Source organism: Dendrobates tinctorius, unplaced genomic scaffold (assembly GCF_039654945.1).
Source record: "Dendrobates tinctorius isolate UK_male_01 unplaced genomic scaffold, ASM3965494v1 ptg000046l, whole genome shotgun sequence".
In the NCBI taxonomy this organism is placed as follows: domain Eukaryota; kingdom Metazoa; phylum Chordata; class Amphibia; order Anura; family Dendrobatidae; genus Dendrobates; species Dendrobates tinctorius.
This window is the reverse complement of record NW_027361714.1, coordinates 15,708,150-15,721,887: the sequence shown is the minus strand read 5'-3', so window position 1 is coordinate 15,721,887 and position 13,738 is coordinate 15,708,150. Positions and strand designations below refer to the sequence as shown.

The window sequence follows — 13,738 nt, the reverse complement described above, 5'->3', positions numbered from 1 at the left end:
CCGCACAATGATCAATTAGACTGATGATATATCTACCCAGGCATATCTAACTTTTGGTTAGGAATCTATAGCTATAGACACGTCAGCCAATTGGCCATAATCTGAATGTTCGCTTTTGAAACGCAAGTTCTGAAACAACATTGACAAACTACATGAAGAACAGCGTTGGTTCTCTGCCAAGACTAGTATAGCTAGGTATAGTCATCTCAGCGGTTAGCACTGTTCCCTTGCAGTGCTGGGGTTCTGGGTTCAAATCCCACCAAGGACAACATCTGTAAAGTGTTGGTATGTTCTCCCTGCATTTGTGTGGGTTTCTGGTTTTCTCCCACACTCCAAAGGCATACTGTTAAGAAATTTAAAATGTGAGCTCCAATGGGGACAGTTACAATAATGACAGTACAACGCTGTGGAAATTAAAGGTGCTATAAAAGTCAGTTAAAAAAATATATGTGGCCATTACTTACATTACATGTCTACAACAACCTCATTTATAGTGGCAAGCCTACTACACCTACAGGTTTCCGTCGACATTGTATCTGCAACTATCTAATAAATTACTCACTGGACAACTAATTAAGACTGATCTACACGTTGCGGCCGCAGTGCAGCTGACATGCGCCCATGATGAGGCTGACAGCCATGTCAACATGTTGATCAGCACGGCTTACAAATTGTGGCTTGGGTATTCAACAAAACGACAGTTTACCACGTAGCCCTTAACAATGAAATGTAAATGTTTTAGCTGCAGTGAATTTGAAAACTGCACCAATCGATGCAATTCTTGTACTGCTTTGTGCAGCTGCAGTATATAGATGTAGAATATGTAGAATAATGTTATTGATACAGAAAATGGTTCTCCTGATTAAATATTAATTATGTAATCAACGTGATTATTTTTCCTGAAATAATTGTACTTTACAGTGCTTCATACGTTAGATCAGGTTATGGATGTGTAACCAGCACGACCAGGTGGAATGTGATATATCTGTGTTAAGATGACAATTACCCCCGGCACCCAGGGGCTTATATGGTTATAAACCGACAGATGCCTTTACAGGTCACCATAACAACCCCTAAGACCACAATCCCAGTCTCTGCTTCTTTAAAGACCTAACCCAAGATTCCAGATGTCATCATTACGTACAATAATGATGATATGAAATGCTTGTTGAGTGCTCCCTTGCATTTCACTGAGCCGTAGTACCAACTCTGCAGCAAGTGCTCATTGTCGGTAAAGCCTCGGTAGCACGCTGCCACCAGCTCTATTGTTCAGGAACTTGTGCTTAGGGAGGTTCTCCAAACACACCTCTAGGCTGAGATCGCTGCATTGCAAATTCTAATTCCACAAAGCTTTTCATGGGCACGCTGAGAGGATGAAGCACAGTCTGCAAATTAATTCCATTTATTAGTTTTCTCTATGGAGTAGACTTAATAATCTAGAAGCCCAGCCCCAAGAGAAGCGCTTACTATCAAAGCAAGGGACGGGATCAGTGGTACAATCCTATGTATTTAGACCACTAAAATCACACACAATAAATCAAGATTTACTATGATCAGCCTCTGTGTGATAAACCATCTCCATGTCAATAATCACAAAAATAACCTCTTAGCACAAAAATGGTAGAATGTTAACAAAAATACCTTAAAATCTATGCATTCAAATGACAATTCAATCCGCATAATATAAACCCAAAGAGGTGACTATAGAGACATGCACCTTGAGAAAAAAAATGATGGAAAGTGTATGTTGGACAAAAGCCATGACATTGACAGCAAATCCTGCCACCCAGCATATTCCTTACAAAACATTATCTCAATATCAACCTCATTCACTAGGCACATGGATAATCTTCTAAAAGGCTCCTCGGAGTCCATTTGTAAAGGAATACTTACTCTTCTTCTTGAACAGGCTGATGAGTGACTTCAGCTTGGTGTTGATAAACACAACCATTTCTGATGAGCTTCAAAGTTCAAAGCCCATAAAGAACTAACAGGTGCGCCAACAAGCCGTGTCCACAACCTTCCGCTGATGATCCTTCTAGTTGTTACTGTTATAGCATCACAGTCTAAAACTTGCTGCTAAGCCTTGACCCTGAAAAGCCTTGTCCATCGTATAATCTCTGAGCAGATGTAGGAAAAAGATTCTTCTATGAGAAGACCTGAGCCAAGGCTTAGCTCACTTGTGCTTCAGACTTTCTGCCTCATTGCATCTACACCCCCCACCCTTCTTGTCATCTCTCTTCCTCTATCCCCCACCTTTCCACCATCCCCAGAGTTCCCGCAGCTCAGTTCCCTGTGTCAGTGAAGTTCCTAGGCTCTAGCTCAGGGCTCAGCACTGTGAAAGGAGCAGTATTGGCTTTCAGCTATTGTTATCTGAACACGCCCCTACCTCCCTGAAACCAGTCTTCTCTATGGGGCTGTAAGGAGATGAGAGCCCATTTGTACGTATTTGTTGATTATATCTGGCATGTTGCTATCATTTACATTACTTTTGTTCTATGCTAATGAGAGGGTGTAGTCGTCTAGGAAAAATTACTTCTTCGAATGACGAGTTTTACGAGAAACTTACTACCTGGTATGTTGAAAAGTGGTAACATTTGATGTATGGCGCTAAACAGACAGGTGCATTGTCTGCAAATTCCACTGAGGAAAAGAGAGAAGATCTATTTCACCACTTGTGACCCAGTTTTACATAGAAAAAGAAACGCTCTGCCTTCTACTTGTACCAAAATGTACAATTCTATTTTTGGTTTTCCAAGAAGTTTGCATGAAGTCCTAAATGAACTACATGTCTATATGTCTAAATAATAAATATTAATACATGTCACTTTACGTTAGGCTTGTACCTACATGCCATAGGTATTCTTGGCAAAACCTATTTCAAATATTTTTTTTTCACAAAAAAACTACCAAAACAAACTTTTATATTTTATTTTAACCAGTATTTAAGGAAGGTTGAAGAACATGCAAATTGTATTCAACACATTTGTGGTATATGGGTCTGGGCGTCCAAGCTTGTGCCAGTCAGACAATTCACATGTGATGGCTTCCCAGACAAAAACAAGGAAGGGGCACAAGGTCAACCAAGTAGGCCCATTCCAACAAGTGCAAGGTATTTGATGCATAGCTGAACACTCCAGAACAATTGAGGCTTTTTCTTTCCCATCAAAAGAAGTTTACATCTATGCATCTGCCACTCATTGGGAGGACCGTCTGAATTAGAATTAAGACGATACATTGATGTCTGGCCAAAATTTGAACTTTATATTTTGCATCTATTGCAATCAATTTCAAATGTAACAAAGAAAGTACAGAAGACACCAACATAAAAATGGTTCCACAACAGTTATAAAAAGCCCAAATTTTCAGAAAAACATAGAGTTGACGACAAATTTTTTTTGAACAATTTTGTTTAAATTTTGAACCATTTTCATGTTGGTTAATACTGCACTTTATTTGTAATATTTGAAGCTGACTGCAATGGTTCGTACATTAGATACAAGAGTCACCTGGCTTTTTTTCTGAACTTTTTTTTATATTGTTATCATACGATGCAGAACTTTTTTATATTTTTATTATCATACAATGTAGACAAAAAAATTTTTACACTTATTTGAAAGAATATAGTTAATCTGTATACAAGATTAGTTAAACCGGTGACACAATGGCATCAAATATATAAGAGTATAATAGTCAGAATAATAACTGGCTAATCAGTTGTATTTTTTTCCCCAAATAACATCGTCTGGAAATAAACATTTCCAAAAATTCTCCAGTGCTTAATTCTGAAATCAATATTTGAATACTTAATGGAGCTAGCGCATGATTTAAGTGATAAAGTCATATACATGTTTCCCTTCTTCCACCCATCACCCCTCTCCTACATCCACATTTCACATTTCCACATGACCTGTTCGATGCAGCCATCTGGGACAAACACTTCCACGGTCACACACAGGATGCCTGCAGCCTGCCTATAATAAAGGGATAATTGACCCAGACACACTGCAGTCAGGAGAGGGAGGATTCAGCAGGTTGCTATGTAAAAGCGCACCGTACATAGCAATAGCTATTCATCGAAGGTTAGGTGCTTTCAGTGGCAAAGAAAGGACATTAGACATTTATACTGATGCAGCAATACTTTTATAAATTTAATAACAACAATGCAAAGAAATTCTTAGAAACTATTTCCAAAAATGACATATAAGGGCCTGTCACACTAAGAGATATCGCTAGCAATATCGCTATAACTAGTGACGTTATAGCGATATTGCTAGCGATATCGCTGTGTCTGATACTTACCTACAACCCGCTCCCCCGCTGGTTATCGCTGATCGCGCGAGAACGTTCAGGACTGTTTCTTGTCGTCTGCTTCCTGCGGCGCTTCCTGCTGTGAAGATGAGCGACGCGTGGACGCGGGCGGGAGGACGCAGGATCGCCTGGTGTGACAGGTAAGTAGCGACCCCCGTCCCCAGCGATGTCGCTAGTGAGATCTGCCTATGTGGCAGCTCACTAGCGACCACTTAGCGATGTACCAGCGATCCTGACCGCGTCATATCGCTGGTCGGGATCGCTGGTACATCGCTAAGTGTGACAGTACCTATATACTAATTTATTTCCCACCCAGAATGGTATCATAGACAATGTGTGCAACAAAAGACAAGCCTGGCACATTCATCTGCCTCCTTATCACAAATGTCCCAGATTGACAAAGACCGCTTTGGTATCACACATCCCACCCTGTTTATTTTAATTGTGGACCATCTCCTGCCTCCACCAAGCACAAGGGGTTGCAGTGAAAGGAAGTTGATGATAAGGAGACACTGGGACTTATCAGCATGCAGATGTAGAACCAATTCAGACTAGTTACAGATATATACAGCAGCATTTGGAGCCTGTTTACACTGGGAAAATAAGTTTCTTATTTTCGAAACAAACAATCGTAACCATAATTGATCAGTGTAAATTCACAAATAGATCATCAATAGATGATAAAACTGTTGTTCTTTATTGATCCAAACTGATTGTGCATCCATGTTGTATCAGTAAATGGTAGTGATACTTTTATTGAACTTTACAATTCCTAACACACACTTCTCTATAAAGTTATCACAAGGCAACAATGAATGACGCTACCTGCCAGAGAGAGGGTTACTGCTCCTCGATTATCTGGTTATGCCAAAAATGTCTTTCCAGCCACCTATTTTTCATTGCTGGAATTTTGAGCTTTTTAAGTGTTTTTTTGTATAAAGTGAATATATTTTTCCTGTAGATGAATGAGCACCCACCATCATTGCTTACAAAGGGATGTATCAAGCAGACGGCCCGTTTATACATCATATTAACCAGGGTGTTATAAAGGGTGCACCCTTGGTGTGGTCAAACATTTAACTGCACCTTCCCATCTGCTTGTTTTCCCTTAATCTCCACCGTCCCTCTTTTTTGATTGACAGCTCTGGCTTTATAGAAGAAAAGAAGGGAAGGGACAGAGGGAAAACAAGCAGGTGGGAAGGTGCACTTAAATCTTTTGCCACACCAAAGGCCCCATCTCACATAGCGAGATCGCTATCGAGATTGCTAATGCATCACCTATTTGTGACGCAACAGCAACCTCGCCTGCAATCTCGCTACATGCGACACGCAGCAGCGACATCGCTGATTGTGCAGGAATGTCCTGGGACATTTTTTTGTCGCCAGTGTCCCACTGGCCAGCACGCATTGCTGTGTTTGATCACTGGATCGTTGCTGCGTCGCTGAAGACATCTGCCTGTTTGTCAGCTTACTAGGGATCATTTAGCGACGCACCAGCGATCCCTACCAGGTCGTATCGTTGTCAGGATCGCTGGTGCGTCGCTAAGTGAAACGGGACCCCAAGGGTACACCAAGCGCCTGTACTTGGCTTGAATAATCATTCTGTGCAGAGTTCCTTTAACCCCTTAGTGACAGAGCCAATTTGATACTTAATGACCAAGCCAATTATTACAACTCTGACCAGTGCCACTTTATGAGGTTATAGCTCTAGAACGCTCCAACGTATCCCACTAATTCAGAGACCGTGTTTTTTCGTGACATATTGTACTTCATGTTAGTAGTAACATTTCTTCTATATAACTTGCGTTCATTTATGAAAAAAATGGAAATGTGCAAAAATTTTGAAAATTTAGCAATTTTCAAACTTTTAACATTTGTACCCTTAAATCAGAGAGTGGTGTCACACAAAATAGTTAATAAATAATATTTCCCACATGTCAACTTTACATTAGCACAATTTTGGAAACATTATTTTTTTTGTTAGGAAATTATAAGGGTTAGAAGTTGACCAGCGATTTCTCATTTTTCCAACAAAATTTACAAAAACATTTTTTTTAGGGACCACCTCACACTTGAAGTGACTTTGAGGGGCCTACATGACATCATTCTAAAAACTGCACCCCTCAAGGTACGTAAAACCTCATTCAATAAGTTTATTAACCCTCCAGGTGCTTCACGAGAACTAAAGCAATGTTGAAGGAAAAAATGAACGTTTTACTTTTTTCTCAAAAAATTTACTTTGGAACCATTTTTTTTATTTTCACAAGAGTATCAGGAAGAAATGGCCCACAAAATTTGCTATGCAATTTCTCCTGAGGATGCCAATACCCCGTATGTGGTTGAAAACCACTGTTTGGGCGCATGGTAGGGCTCAGTAGGGAGGGAACACCGTTTGACTTTTTGAACGCAAAATTGGCTGGAAACAATAGCGGTGCCATGTCGCATTTGGAGACCCCCTGATGTGCCTAAACAGTGGAACCCCCCCAATTCTAACTCCAAACATAACCCCAACACACACCTAACTCTAATCCCAACATAACCACAACCGTAACCCTAGCCCCGACACTAACCCTAGCCCAACCCTAACCCAACCCTAACCATAACTTTAGCCCAACCCTAACTTTAGCCCAACTCTAATGGAAAAATGGAAATAAATATTTTTTTTATTTTATTAATTTTAAAATAAGTAAGGGAGCGATAAAGGGGGGTTGATTTACTATTTCTTTTTATTTTGATCACTGTGATAGGGTCTATCACAGTGATCAAAATGAACCAATAGGAAAAATTTCCTATTGTTGCCGGGTGCTGGCAGATCTCGGCGGGAGCACAGAAGAAGATGACACGGGCAGGGGGACTTCACGGGGGGATGCAGGGACACCGGCGGTACCGGGGGGGATTGGAGGACCTCATTTTTCTTTCCACTGGTGTCAGTAAAAATCGACCCGATCATGTTCTCTGGTGTCTCGGCTACCCCCGGTAGCCAAGACCCTGGAGAAATTCCGACTCTGGGAGGGGTGCTATACATTTATTTTTCAGCGCTGTTAAAAAGTGGCGCTGAGGCATAAGTACCATTAACTGCCGCTGTTAAAAGGCGTATTGGCGGTCGTTAAGGGAAATAGCCCAGTATCATGGTAATCTTAAGGTGTGCTTGCACTAGTCGACTGGATAAATAGAAGCTTAATGGTCGCTTAATGGTCTGTTGCGACAGCCTCACCGCACTTTCATGCACATAGAATGATCATTGACTAGATCATTCTGTGCACATAGAACATAACTGATCTCGGCAGCACATATCCTGTTTATGTATACAGGACAATGTGCTGCTGAGAATGATGATATCTAAGCAAGCTGAAAAATAATTTAAGGTATGAATGAACATTTTACTAAATTGTTGGGTGGTTGGCAGCCTGTTTACACTGGATGATTATTGGGATCGAGTAATCTAGGGAAAGATTGTTCCCAATTATCAAAAATTGTAAATGCACCCTTACTGCCGGATTACCTTACATTTTTTAACTGATTGTTGGGTGTTCGGCATCAGGATAGTCTATGATTAGCTTATTGTTGTGGATCCTTCTAATAAAAAGTCTACAGAAAACCCCCTTTTACAGTTTTTGCTAATTTCATTCACTTTTTCATAATCAAACAAATTGGTTATAAATTGAAATAAAATACATTTACAATGACTTGTGCAGGTATTTAGCCCCATAGATTTTACGTATTAGGTTAGATTACAACCTGTGTTTAAATATTTTTGTAATCTGATTTGTGGGTGATGCATCAGCACTAAATAGTCTAAGTTGGGGAAGTGAGAAAAATATAGGCATAAATTAAATTTATGGGATCAAATAACTACAAATTGGCATGTGAATATGTATTTGCCCCTTTTGCTATGAAGCCCCTAAAAATTTCTGGTGCAAGCAATTACCTTCATAAGTCACATGCTTAGTGAAAGGAAGTCCCCCTGTGTGCAATCTAAAGGGGGTTTTACACTAAGCGATATCGCTAGCAATATCGCTAAAACGTCACTGGTTTTGTGACGTTATAGCGATATTGCTAGCGATATCGCTATGGGTGATACTTACCTCCGACCGGCTCCCCCGCTGTCCATCGCTGATCGCGCGAGAATGTCCGGCTCCATTTCTCGTCAGGCGCTTCCTGCTGAGACTTCCTGCTGTGACGACGAGCGACGCTGGACGCGGGCGGGAGGACGTCAGGATCGCTGTGTGTGAAAGGTGAGTATCGTGCGCTGCGTCGCTCCTGCATCGCTGTGAGGTCTTTCTGTATGAAAGCTCACTAGCGATCATTTAGCGATGCACCAGCGATCCTGACCGGGTCGGATCGCTGGTCGGATCGCTGGTGCATCGCTAAATGTAAAAGGGCCTAAAGTGTCACATGGTTTGTCAGTACATACACCTTTTCTGAAAGGCCACAGAGGCTGCAACACTAACACATTAAGAAAGCGGCACCACTAACCAAACAACACCATGAAGGCCAAGGAGATCTCCAAACAAGTCAGGGACAAACTTGATGAGAAGAACAAGTCGGAGTTGGGTTATAAGTAATATCTCCAATCTGAAGATTCCTCAGAGAACCATCAAATCCATTATCATCAATGGAAAGAACATGGTACCACAACCAACCTGCCAAGAGTGGGTCACCCACCAAAACTCTTAGCATGGGCAAGGAGGCCTTAAACAGAGAGGCAGGACAGAGACCAAAGGTAACCCTGAAGGAGCTGCAGAGTTCCCAAGCAGATACTGAAGTATCTGTCCATACGATCACAATAAGCCCTACACTCCATAGTTGTGGCCTTTATGGAAGAGTGGGCAGAAAAAAGTCTTTACTTACACACAAAAACTGTAAGGCTCATTTCGAGTTTGCCAAAAGATGTGTGGGAGCCTCCACAAATATATGGAGGAAGGTGCTATGATCAGAAGAGACCAAAATTTAACTTTCTGCTCACCAAGTTAAATGCTAGGTCTGGTGCCAAACCAACACAGCTCATCACCCCAAGAACACTATCCCCAAAGTGAAACGTGGTGGCAGCATCATGTTGTGAGGACGTTTTTCACCAGCTGGCACCAGGAAAATGGTCCGAATCAAGGGGGAAGATGGATGGAGCGAAACACAGGGATATTCTTGAGCAAAACTTTTTTCAGTCTGTCAGTGATTTGAGACTGGGACGGGGGTTCAGATTCCAACAAAACAATGACCCAAAGCATACTGCTAAAGCAACACTCGAGTAGTTAAGGGGAAATGTGTAAGGCTAGTTTCACACTAACGTTCGGCAGAGAAGCGGAGGGCGGCGTAGTTCCTATGTTAAGCCCCACCCACTGCCGCACCTCTTCCTTCAGCTCTGCTTACATCTGCATGCATCCTGTGTACCCTATCTTTAACATTGGGTACGCAGGCCATGTGAATGTATGCCTGACGCTGCGCCGACCATAACAAAATGCAACATGTTGCGTTCGGCGCAGCATCAAAACAACGCATGCTCAGGCATCCGTATACATTTGCATGGCCTGCATACCCAATGTTAAAGATAGGGTACGCAGGACGCATGCCAACGTAGGCGGAGCTGAAGGAAGAGGTGCGGCAGTGGGCGGGGCTTAACGGAGGAACTATGCAGCCCTCCGCTGCTCTGATGAACGCTAGTGTGAAACTAGTCTAAATGTTTTGGAGCAGCCTAGTCAAAGCCGAGACCTTAATCCAATTGAGAATCTGTGGTCAGGCTTTAAGATTACTGTTCTGTTCACCAGAGGAAAACATCTAACTCGAAGGAGCTGGAGCAGTTTTTCCTTGAGGAATAGGCAAAAATTCCAGTGTCAAGATGTGGAAAGCTCACAGAGACTTAAAAGCAACTTGCAGCTGTAAGTGCCTCAAAAGGAGGCTCTACAAAGTACTGACTTTAGGGGGGTGAATTGTTAGGCACACTGATGTTTTCAGTTATTTTGTCTTATTTGTTGTTTGCTTTAAAATAAAAATAAAACCAAATGTTCACAGTTGTAGGTATGTTATTTAAATGAACTGATGCAAACCCTCAAAAAAAGGTGAAATTTCAAATTGTGAGGTAGCAAAACACAAAAAATGCCAAGGGTCGTGCATAATTTCGCAAGCCACTGTAGTTAACTCAATAAGCATTTTCCTAGTTCCATGAAGAAAAAAATCTCCCCGAGATCTGCTTTTTATACTGCCAAGTATCTTAAGGGCCTGTCACACTAAGCGATATCGCTAGCAATATCGCTATAACGTCACTGGTTTTTGGGACGTTATAGCGACATCGCTGTGTCTGATACTTACCTTCGACCGCTCCCCCGCTGGTTATTGCTGATCGCGCGAGAACGTCCAGGACCGTTTCTCGTCGTCAGCTTCCTGCTGGGCTTCCTGCTGTGACGACGAGCGACGTGTGGACGCGGGCGGGAGGACGTCAGGATCGCCTCGTCTGACAGGTAAGTAACGACCCCTGACCCCTGCGATGTCGCTGGTGAGATCTGCCTGTGTGACAGCTCACTAGCGACCACTTAGCGATGTACCAGCGATCCTGACCGCGTCATATCGCTGGTCGGGATCGCTGGTACATCGCTAAGTGTGACAGTACCTTTAGTAATGAAGAATACAAATACTGATATCCAAGCTAACTTACAGCGCATGATTTACCCATCATTGATGCTTACTGTCAATTGAATGAGAGCATTCCTGCCTTTGCGTACAGTAATTGATTCTACACAGACAGGATCAGGGTGGACACGTCATAGATGGAAATGACATTGTTCCAATTTAATCTGAGCTGTGTTTAATTAACAGACGCAACAGCAAAGGTTATGTGTCCTTTAAATGTCAATGGAAATATATTAGTGGACTGTAAACGATACAGCCATGGCTGAGGTGCCACATCAGAGGGTTAGTGTAATAAAGAGGTTCTCCTCCAATGCTTTCTGTTATGGGGTCTGGTCTACAGGATGTGAAATTCACCACTGTTTAGACACAACAATACACAGTGCTTTTTAACCCCTATGCAGGAAACCTATATTTATTCCTAGCAAACATTGAGGAATTGGGGGGAAAACTTTCAAAGCACACGTTATTTGCAATTGTCATTTCACACTTGCATAAAAGACTTCAGAAAGCAGCAGTGTGGGTCAGAGGACAGTGCAGATTTAGAAACGACAATCACTAATCAGTAATAAAAAAAACACTGCATGACAAAAGTATCAAGACCTACACCTACAGATGCTTTTATGACATCTCATTCTAAATCCATAGGTATTACTTATGAGTTGCCCTCCTCCCCACACACCTACCTACATGTGCCCCCCTCCCCACACACCTACCTACTTGTGCCCCCTCCCCACATCCTGACCTGTACCCTCTTCCCACACACCTACCTGTAATCCCCTCCCCACACACCTACCTGTGCCCCTTCACACACCTACCTACCTGTGCCCTCCTCCCCACACACCTTCCTACCTGTGCCCTCCTCCCCACACACCTACCTACCTGTGCCACCTCCCCACACACCTACCTGAGCCCTCCTCCCCTCACACTTACCTACCTGTGCCCCCTCTCCACACACCTACCTACTTGTGCCCCCTCCCCACACACCTGTACCCTCTCCCCACACACCTACCTACCTGTGCCCTCTCCCCACACACCTACCTGTGCCCATTCACACACTCCTACCTACCTGTGCCCTCCTCCCCACACACCTACCTACCTGTGCCCTCCTCCCCACACACCTATCTACCTGTGCCACCTCCCCACACACCTACATACCTGTGCCCCATACCCAGAAACCTACCTGTGCCCCCTCCCCACACACCTAAATAACTGTGCCCCCTCCCCACACACCTACCTGTACCCTCCTCCCCACACACCTACCTGTACCCTCCTCCCCACCCACCTACCTGTGCCCCTTCCCCACACCTACATACCTGTGCAATCCTCTCCTCACACCTACCTGTGCCCTCCTCCCCACACACCTACCTACCTGTGCCCTCCTCCCCACACACCTATCTACCTGTGCCACCTCCCCACACACCTACATACCTGTGCCCCATACCCAGAAAACTACCTGTGCCCCCTCCCCACACACCTAAATAACTGTGTCCCCTCCCCACACACCTACCTGTACCCTCCTCCCCACACACCTACCTGTACCCTCCTCCCCACCCACCTACCTGTGCCCCTTCCCCACACCTACATACCTGTGCAATCCTCTCCTCACACCGACCTGTGCCACCCTCCCCACACCTACAGTTATGGCCAAAAGTATGGCCAATACTTTTGTCTGGCCCATTTTTGGAGTTTTGTGTGAAATGATCAATGTTTTGCTTTTTGCTTCATTCTCTTTTGTGTTTTTTCATTTAAGACAAATTAAATGAAGATAATAATACCAAAGAATTTGTGTTTGCAATCATTTTCAGGAAGAAACTGAGTATTATCTGACAAAATTGCAGGGGTGTTAATACTTTTGGCCACAACTGTATCTACCTGTGTCCCCTACCCAGACACCTACCTGTGCCCCCTCCCCACACACCTATTTGTGCCCCCTCCCCACAGACCTACCTGTACCCTCCTCCATAAAGTGGAGCTGGAAAAATGCCAAAGTTCTATCATTTTCGCACAACCTATGTGCAAAAATTCTTCAACTTTTCAAAGCAATTTACACCAGAATTCTGGCGTAATGAAGGTCTGTGGAGCGAAACAACGGCCTTTTCTATACAGATTTCATATTGCACCAATAAATATACACTTGATCATATGAGTTCTGTGGTATTTCATTATAATTTTCACTTTTACTACCACTGAGCACCGAAACCTACCACTGAGTACTTGCTATACTTTCCTCCATCATGATATAGATACGTGACCCCATGGTGATATACAGTACAAAAATAATACTAGGATGTGATTTTAGTTGGTACTCCACATCTGTGTGTTTTTGGAATGAACATGGGACACCCTAAAATTTCTGACATTTTGTCAACGGATTTGGTCCCCAAAACCCTATTACAGCAGCTTCACATGTTGCTGTGCTTATTCCATGTAAAAAAAAGCATTAAAAATAGGGATAACCTGCCCTGTCCTGTACACTTTATTGACTAATCCTGAAGCGTACCTTAAAGGAGTTTTCTAGGATGTTTAAAAATCTGCCTATAGCCTCCAATACAGATATAATGTATACTTACCCTTTTACTTCCTTCCATTCCAGTGTCCTGACCCTAATTCTCCCAGCTGGTCTTCTTTTTCACTTTGGCTGTAGCGGTCATGTTCAGTATACGAAATGTGACTGCAGCAGCCAATCACAGGCCCCAGCAATATACAACATGGGATGCGGCGGTTGGGGTGGTGGGCGCTAAAGGGAAGAGCATACTCATTTCAGCTATATTGTTGGATGTTTAAATATCTCTTTAAAAGGAACCTG

General features: G+C 43.0%; 1 protein-coding gene across 5 annotated transcripts in view; it reads right to left on the bottom strand.

Moving 5' to 3' along the window:
* NHSL1 (NHS like 1) overlaps positions 1-13,738 on the bottom strand; it is a 256,566-nt gene that overhangs the window by 49,076 nt on the left and 193,752 nt on the right. The window contains exon 1 of one of the 5 annotated variants that reach the window (XM_073575724.1): positions 1,894-2,011. The exons of the other annotated variants lie outside the window; for them this stretch is intronic. Coding sequence (XP_073431825.1) covers positions 1,894-1,951 — 58 coding nt within the window. The 5' untranslated portion in view covers positions 1,952-2,011. Of the gene's footprint in view, positions 1-1,893; positions 2,012-13,738 lie in introns of those variants that run through there. 5 annotated transcript variants of the gene reach the window in all.